This window comes from Fundulus heteroclitus, chromosome 3, assembly GCF_011125445.2.
Source record: "Fundulus heteroclitus isolate FHET01 chromosome 3, MU-UCD_Fhet_4.1, whole genome shotgun sequence".
In the NCBI taxonomy this organism is placed as follows: Eukaryota; Metazoa; Chordata; class Actinopteri; order Cyprinodontiformes; family Fundulidae; genus Fundulus; species Fundulus heteroclitus.
Window position 1 is genome coordinate 42,318,885 of NC_046363.1, and position 8,735 is coordinate 42,327,619.

An 8,735-nucleotide genomic window follows, 5' to 3' on the forward strand; every position below is an offset into this window, starting at 1 on the left:
CTAAAAATATATAATTAATATAACACCTTGCGCGTGGCGAATGCACAAAGCAGGAGCTCGTAATGTTCCCTAAATAAATAAAAACATGCGTAAATTCCACGCTGAGCATCCAGAAGGCGATATGCAGCAGAACGGTTGCATTTATCATTTATTACCCTGCATTACTACATAAAGGTAATCGGATTATCACCCTTATCTGCCTCTCCTTATCGTTCCTTCCATGATGAGGAGTAAAATTACATTTTCTGTTTCTTCTTTGGGTTTCCCTGATTTGGGCACGTACAAAACTCGTAATCAAAGAAAACCCATTACATCAGAAACGTAAAAAAGAAGAAGTGATATTCAGGATGCAGGTTGGCCCCGCCCCCTCTACGTCGAAAACGAGCAGGTTTAAATCAAGCCTCATCAACGGCTGGAAGTCAGTCTGAGTTTCTCTTCTGTTCACCGTTTTTAGGACGTTCTGCGCCTCTCGGCAACCAACTCATTAACATGTGGCACCCAATATCTGCTGCGTCTGGCTCTCCTGCTGCCTCTCAGTAAGTCTTTGTAATAATTATCCCCCCCTCAGACGTCTGTGTTCGTGTATATATCCGCCGTGGATCGTGTGCGTAACTGACTTTGCCACTCCGTTCCCTCACCAGTTTGCTCGGCGTGGAGCGCAGCTCTGGACGCAGGCATGGTGGAGGTTTCCTCCGCCTCGGCGCAGGACGCTACGCTGGGCTGCACCGCCACACGCAGACCCGGGCTGCAGTACCTGGCCGTCAGGTGGTACAAGGTAAACCTAACCTTCCCTGTCATTTCCTAACGCTTCGGCTACTTTCGCTTTGGTTTCCCCTAAATGCCTCATGTTGGCAGCGCTTTCTGATTGGTTCCACAGAGGAGCTGAAGCTACAAGGGTTAGAGATAATTGCTGGATTATTGCCGTCTGTTAGTGTGTTTCTACGGAGTCAGGGTCAAAGAACAAGACTTTATCAGTGGTAACCTGGTTATTGCAGAGGATCCATGTGCAGAAAGGCTGAAAGTCTTTGTAATAAACCCCCAACTGTACAGAGTTTAGTGTTATAGAGACAATAATTCTTCTTTTAGTCCATAATTTGGCAGACATTTTAGTAAATGCTTTATGTTTTTAAATTCTCACTATCAAAACTGAACGCTTGACTGAGAATTTTGAGTTTCACAGATTGTTTGACATATTCATCCAGATATTTCCATGATTCTAAATGTGTTTTCTTAATTCCCCCTAAAGATGATTAAAGAACATTTTAATGATCACAGCAGACAATAATTTTACTTTTTTTTTTTTTAAATCTCGTAAAGGATTAATCAAACATGTAATAAGCTTGTTGTCAAATTTGTTTTATTCAACCTCAAACTTCTGTGTTTAGTAAAGAAAATAAGAGTTATTATTTTCTCCCTAGATTTCATTTTAGTGCCTTTTAATTCTTCTGTGAAATAGTTTTAAACAACCCCTGATATTTTTTTTTATTTTTACTTTGCTTATTCAAACAATATTCCTCCAGACCTTCTCTCTGAGGAGTCTTCTTTGGTCATGTATTTATTTGCTGGCCTTTTTACCTGCATACAACCACATATTGTGCAGTGGGGGCTTAAAAAATGGGTAACGTGGACATTTGGGTGATCAGAAGAAAAATGCAAACACATCTAACTGGTGTCGCTGTGCCTTTGCAGCTTGACAGCTACCCATCTCTTCAGCGCCGCGGCCTCCTCGGCAGAAGACTCCCCAACGGCAACGCCACTTTGTACAAGGACGTCACCAGGGAGGTGGAGCTGCAGGGTGAATCCCATGACCTCTTCCTGTCCAACGTGACGTGCAGCGACAGTGGAGTGTACCTGTGCTACCTGGCTGCACCTGTGGGGCAGCAGAACCAGGAGGGCAAAGTTCTGCTCACTCTGACAGGTAAAGGTTTCCCTAAATCAGGGCTCCTACAGAATCTTTGCACTGCTTTTTCCAAACTTTCCAAACTCCTGGAGGTATCTGGGATTCACATTTCAATCATCCCCCCTTTAAATCGGTAAATTTACAACTATGTACAGAGTTTAACGTAGTTAATAACATGGCCCCCTGGTAAAGCCGTGGTAATTCTGGCCCTGAAATTCAGATTAATCTCCACCATTTTGAGTAATTTAATGATTGTGCGTACATGTTTGAAGTTCTAAGCGGTTCTCTCTGTTTCCATCCAGATTGTCCTGCAGGTCCAGCAGATCCTCCTGCAGGTCCAGCAGATCCTCCTGTTGGCTCCACAGATTCTCCCGTCAGACCTGAGACGCCTCTGCTGGCGGACACGGTTATGGTCATTTCTGCCTCGGTGCTGCTGCTGCTGGCGCTCATCATATCCTTCATGAGCTACGTAAGTGGGCTGCTCTGACTTTTACATCGCTTAATGTTACTTTCCTCGTTTGGTCCTGATCTAACGAAACTTTCTCTCCTTCTCATTAGAGATGTTTGAAGAACACAATAAAAGACCGACTTCAGACGCCCAAGAAAGAGATCTTGCTGGACGCGCCGCTGAAACCGCTTGACAAAAAGGACTTAATGCTGATTTACACCTTGGGTCCCAAAACATCCACCCTGAAGCACATCTGTGTCTGAAGATGGTCTGTGGAGACAGATGCAGAAAAGTCCCCCCCCCCACCACCCACAGCAGACCGCCAGGGCGCTGCAGGCACAAGCGAAGAGGAAGCGGCGTTGTCTGAGGCGGGGTCCAGCATGCGGGTCGATCCTTTGATCATGCGAGTTGCTTGGTCTGCTTCCGGCCCAGAACAGCGAGCTGGTTAGCAGGATCTGATTGCTTGGACGCTTCCTGGCAAAATCGTGAACAATGCAAATAAGCTGCTCCATTTAAGGATGGATATAGTCTCCATGAACAGGACTGATAACGATCCAGATGCTGTGATTTTTATGTTTTTTATTTTACAAAAGAGGTGCTTTTTATGTTCGCCCTAACCTATTTCATACCTTTTGTATATTTAGTCATTTTAATACCTGACTTTTTTTTTTTTTTTTTTTTTGCTACAAAATGCCAGCCGTCCATCAGTCTATCCCCACACGTTCATACCCGCTTCAATGGCTGACAGTTAATAGCAATATTTTAAAATTGAACTTGTAAGCGAGTGAGGTAATATTACCTACCAACAGAAAGTCACCAGGAGTAATTCTGATTTGATCAGAGACAATAATCTTTCATATTTCAATGGGCAGCTATACTAAAGCAAAATAGAGAATAATGTGTAATATATAATATTCAACTAAATATCTAAATCATAATTTATGGTATTGAAGCATATTTTATCACCATTATCTCTATAACTCAGAGATAATGGTGATAAAATATAGAGATAAAATACTCAGCAATAGGTTAAAAAAAAAAGCTGATATGCTGCAGTGTATGCAAAAAAGATAAAAATGAAAGGAGGTATGATTTGGAGGAGAGGTGACTCCATAAAGTCTTTATTTGTTTCATTCTGAGATAATTAAAACAAATAATTTATGTCAAACATAAAAAATGAGCAGAAACACTAACTAACAAGTAAAAACTGCCCACTGAGTTGGTTTATCTAATGAACCAGTTGATGTGACTATTTAGACCAGGGGTGTCCAAAGTGCGGCCCAGGGGCCATTTGGGCCCTTGGACTGATTTTTTCCCCTTTTAATTAGGGCCAAATTATCACTGACAATTAAAATCTCACAATTGAAAATGTCACGTAGAACATAAAGCGTATAATAACCAAATTTTTTTTTACATTCGCTTTAATTTCATAGTAAATAAGACCACATCTATCCAATTACTTTTACTCAAACGCAGACTTTGGTGCACCAACATCTGCATTTAAATATTTATAAAAATTTGCTTAATACAGGAAGTGTTTTTCAAAAACTGACCCAAATCTTGTTTTGATTGCTGAAAATAGACAAAAAATAAAAATAATTCAGTCGAGCCCAAAAGAATTTGCAAACTGTCTGACCATCTGTTAATGAGGCAAACATGCAAAACCCTTTTTAAGTTTTGGGTCTACAATGATTCACACTTCCCTTTCTAACAAAAACTTGACTGATTTGTTCAATTAAAATATTGCAGGCCCATGTTTTGTAAAGCAGGTCAAAAAAATATTTTAAATCACAATATACTGTTTGGATAATTTTACTTGGTTTTCAATGTACAGTTTTGGGCCTCCAGTACTTTTGACTTAACAGTTTTGGCCCTCGTGATGAAAAGTTTGGACACCCTTGATTTAGACAAAAGCTGCTACTGATCTGCTCCAGAATCCAGCTATTAGTGAGCGGAGTTCTTGTTTAATGTTCTCATATTGTATGCGTGGGTGAAAGAAATGTTATTTATTAAAACGGATCTGATCTGAGTTTCAGGGTCTGATGCTTCTCGACGTTTATATGTATAACATCAAAGTTGGTTGTCACACATTTTTCTCATGGGTGTAAGGGTTGCGTTTGGACAAAAGGGAAAAGCATGAAACTGTTTGTGTGGGAGAAACAAACCCCTTAACCTTTGAAATGAAGAACTGAAAGATGTTTATATATCAGAACACCCACCGGGTGAGTAAATTTAGCTCTGGGGAAAGTTTCAGCTGCTGATCTCTTAGTCCTGGGTTTTTTCACGACTTTGACATTTCTAAAAGGAATGACCTGGTGTAACCTCACGTGTTTGCTTAGAAATAATAATAAAGATTTGTTATAAACATGAATAACTCCTGTTATACATCATTTGGAAATAAAAAAGGAAAGCAGCAGAAGAGGAACCTACCAACCAGTACGTAAAGTGGAAAGTCCGTCATGAGCTCTCTCTGTCTCTGCGTTTGTTACGTCACGAAACCAGAAGTGGAAAAAGGAAGTGAGCTGACACGCCGTGACGGCTAAAGCTGCAGTAGCATCAACACCAGCATATTTTTCATTTTCAAGATAGAAAAACTACAGGTTGTGGGTTAAAATCAAATCTTTACACTTGCCAGTGTTTGGATAAAGATACTGTAAGATCTACAGAAATGGTTTCTACAGCATGTTATGCTAACATCCGTTGATTATGATTTGTAAGAATCCACAATGACGCCGGTATAAAAAAGGATTTAAATTTCCTGGAAAAATCATGATGCAGCTCACTTTAACAGATAACGTCGGTGAAGATTCTCAGTCATCCAGGTCATGATCAAATCAAAAAAGGTTAAAAAATAAAATGACTGGAGCAAAAGTCCAGTTATTTATTTATTTATTTTTTACCTTCTTTTGGATTTACTAGAATAGATAATCCCTTCATACAACGCAAACGTCATAAATAAGTTCTGTAATTTAAATTCTGATTATAAAGTAATTATAAAAAGGCATCTCCAAATCAAAGCTCCATCTCAAATGTCTCACAGGCACATTTTTTAACAAACAGCTGTAGATAAATATGAGCTGGAAAATAACCCTCTGGAATACATAAAAGTAAGGCGAATTTATTTATAAAGCACTTTTCTGTAACAGGACGATTCAAATTATAATTCCAATGCAATATAAACCATCTTGATATAAACAATATAGTCTCATCTTATATTGCTTTTTAAAAATATTGATATTGTTAAAATCTCAATATATTGCCCAGCCCTATAAATGGTTTAGAAAAAAAGAAAAAAAACGAAAGTAAGTAAAGTTCCTTATTAGATCTAAGATCAAAGTATTCTTACAAGGTTATTATTATATTGTTTATTTATGTTTAATCATTACTGTTGGTTCTGATGATTTCTGTTGCTATCAAACCAGGACCTCTAGGGGATTTTACTTTGACAGACTGATTGCTTCTCGGGCTCCAAACATGACCAACATGTACAGCTACACGTCTATGGCAAATCCACATCGTTTAGTTTGCATAGAACATGTACACAGTATTTTCTGTTAAAAATAATACCTTCATAAAATTTACAAAATCACCGCCAGTAGGCCTCTGTCAACTCTGTATAAGAAGTCAATAACAAGCAATTCAATTCAACTTTACTTATATAGCGCCAATTCATGAAACATGTCATCTCAAGTCTCTTTCCAAAGTCAGACTCCATCAGATCCTCCAGGTTGGTGAGAAAGTTTCCTCTCTAAGGAAACCCAGCAGGTTGCATCAAGTCTCTCCAAGCAGCATTCACTCCTCCTGAAAGAGCGTAGAGCCACAGTGGACAGTCGTCTGCATTGTTGATGGCTTTGCAGCAATCCCTCATACTGAGCATGCATGAAGCGACAGTGGAGAGGAAAACTCCCCTTTAACAGGGAGCAGAACCTCCAGCAGAACCAGAACCAGGCTCAGTGTGAACACTCATCTGCCTCCACCCACTGGGGCTTAGAGAAGACAGAGCAGAGACACAGAAAGCTCAGAAGCTCACATTGACCCAGGAGTACTTTCTATGTTAGATGGGAATAGAGGATGATCTGCCTCCCCTGATGATGTCATAACTAACAGAAACGCCAGACCAGGTGTACCTTCTATGAAGAGAAAAATGAGAGAGAACAAAAAGTTAAAAGCTGAAATAACAACAAACAATGCAGATTGGAGAGTAGTAGGAGAACTCAGCAGAGTGAGAGAAATAGACCCGAATTGAACCGGTTACAGTAGCTAAAAGGTCTGTATGTGTTTACGGGTCTTCACATGTTCTGGTTTGTGTGATGGAGAGCTGCAGCCGCTCTCTACATTTGTCTAACTTGCGTTTTTTTATGTTTCAACTTCTTTTTCGGAAAGCTCCTTTCCTCCCTACAATGGAGTCTGTTGACTCCATTGAGATGAAAGGTCAAGGAACAGGAGCTAGGAGCTATAATTAGACGTTTTTGTATGGAGCCAGTGTGTGAAGATGGTTTAGATCAGTCGAAAAGAAGGAGTTTGCATGACATTAGTAAAAGTGATATTTTTACCGAAACAACGTTTCATTGCTTTTCTTCTGAGTGTTTACCACTCTAACGTTTACGCCATGTTGTTTTAAAAAGGTTTCATTGGAAAAGGAAAACATTTATAACCATTAGCAGCCTACACTCAAAAAAGCCAGATTAATCAAAGTGTGAAGTGTTGGTTTTTACTATATATAGTCATGTTTTGTGGTTGAACATCATTAAGGAATGTTATTTTAACATGATGTGGAATCGTCAGTTAACATTTACTAAATTCAGTTATACTGACAGAATGCTGAGATGTCAAGTGACGTGTACAACTCCAGAACAGCAGGTTGCAGTAGTGTGCAAGCAGGGAGTGCATTAACAAACTTTACCTCCAGAAAGTGCAGAAGAAGCAGCAAACGCGGGTAAACGGACGAAGTTTGGGACGGTAAGGTAAATCATTTACCATCCATCGTCTTAAAAAAATAAACCACTGAACAGAAATGTCACATTACTCTCTATTGTCCGCTCTATGATTTTGAACGAATAATTTCGTCACTGAGTGTTTCGTAGTGTGATATCTGTGCTTAGCATCGTGTTAGCATTAGCAGAGCCCGGTTAACACGCTTCTGTTGGTAACACGGTTAACAATGATGAACTAGATGTCTGCTTTCACTTAAATATATATAAAAATCGATGCGTAAACATGTTACTTAATGAATCTACAGACCATATACTGTAGAAATATTGATTTTCAAGCGAAAAAAACCTGTAACCCCCCCCCCCCCCCCCCTTCATATACAGGGCTTCAAGTTCTCAGGCGCAATGCCGAGTTTACCTCAGTTTATTTATTTAAACAGCACTTTTCAACAGCCCAAACGGTGCTCCGTCGTTAATAAAATACTTAAAGGGATTTCAAAAAGAAATAAAATACTATTATTTAACTGTTAATGGCACATAGAGGATTCAGGTGTTGTAAAGGTTTTCTTGCTTGATTAAAAGCGTCAAAAGTTGGGATGACCGTGGCGTGTTTCCACAGTCAAGCCAGCCCTCACTTGGTTTTGCAGGTCGTGCGAGCACCATGCATTACGGTAGTAATAACCTGAGACTACTTTTCAAAATAAAAGCAATCTGTTTGCCGTGTATCAACCTATTTTATTATTTATTTATTTATTTTTATTTTTTTTACACGTATACAGTTAGTTGATATAATTTCTTACAGCTTTATGTAATATATTTGTATTACTCAGGTCAGCTGGTGAATATGGAAATATATATTTTGGTCAGAGTCACCTCTTAGGCTGAAATAACTACTAAAACAATAGAAAACTGTCTTAAACAGGTTTGCTGTTGCGATTACTCAGATAACTGAGAATTTGCGCAGGGATACTAAAACAATTTGTTTTTTGCAAGTGAATACTTTCACTTACAGACGACAGATTAAGATCTTGAAACAAGACGTAGTCTCAGCCGTTATTACCGTAATGCTTAGTGTATGCGTGACCTACAGAACCACGTGTGGGCTTGGTTCAACTGCCGTTTTCAAAGTGGCGGCTGGCCTGACCGCAGTCACGTGATTGGTGGATGCGTCATGGGTTTGAGAGACAGCAGGCTCACCTCGTGGCCCGGCGGATGGTTTGGCAACAGCTTCCTCTTCTGTTTAAAAGAGTAAAGGAATAAAGCTTAGAAAGGAATATCTCAGTATTTACTAATTAAATTCAATTAAAAATCAAATCTTAAACTGATCTGATCTACTGTTTTTAAAAGTGATCACTGTGGTGTTTATGGTATCCAGTTGTCGTGGCCGAGTGGTTAAGGCGATGGACTAGAAATCCATTGGGGTCTCCCCGCGCAGGTTCGAATCCTGCCGACAACG

At 39.6% G+C, this 8,735-nt stretch overlaps 1 protein-coding gene and 1 non-coding gene across 2 annotated transcripts; both read left to right on the forward strand.

The window, feature by feature from the left end:
* The first annotated feature begins 347 nt into the window (after window positions 1-347).
* Window positions 348-4,378, forward strand: LOC105920451 (CD83 antigen). Its single transcript, XM_012856051.3, has 6 exons — window positions 348-353; window positions 455-536; window positions 642-775; window positions 1,690-1,918; window positions 2,203-2,369; window positions 2,459-4,378. The coding sequence occupies exons 1-6, from the start codon at window positions 348-350 to the stop codon at window positions 2,609-2,611; spliced, it is 771 nt and encodes a 256-aa protein (XP_012711505.2). The 3' UTR covers window positions 2,612-4,378.
* A 4,275-nt stretch (window positions 4,379-8,653) lies between these two features.
* Window positions 8,654-8,735, forward strand: trnas-aga. The gene has a single exon. It is a non-coding gene; the product is annotated as a tRNA-Ser (tRNA).

What these genes read in the sequence shown, in the direction of transcription:
- LOC105920451 (XM_012856051.3), top strand. An exon ending in GGCTCTCCTGCTGCCTCTCA is followed by an intron (nt 537 to 641) that starts GTAAGTCTTTGT and finishes TTCCCTCACCAG; the next exon opens with TTTGCTCGGCGTGGAGCGCA. An exon ending in TCATATCCTTCATGAGCTAC is followed by an intron (nt 2,370 to 2,458) that starts GTAAGTGGGCTG and finishes CCTTCTCATTAG; the next exon opens with AGATGTTTGAAGAACACAAT.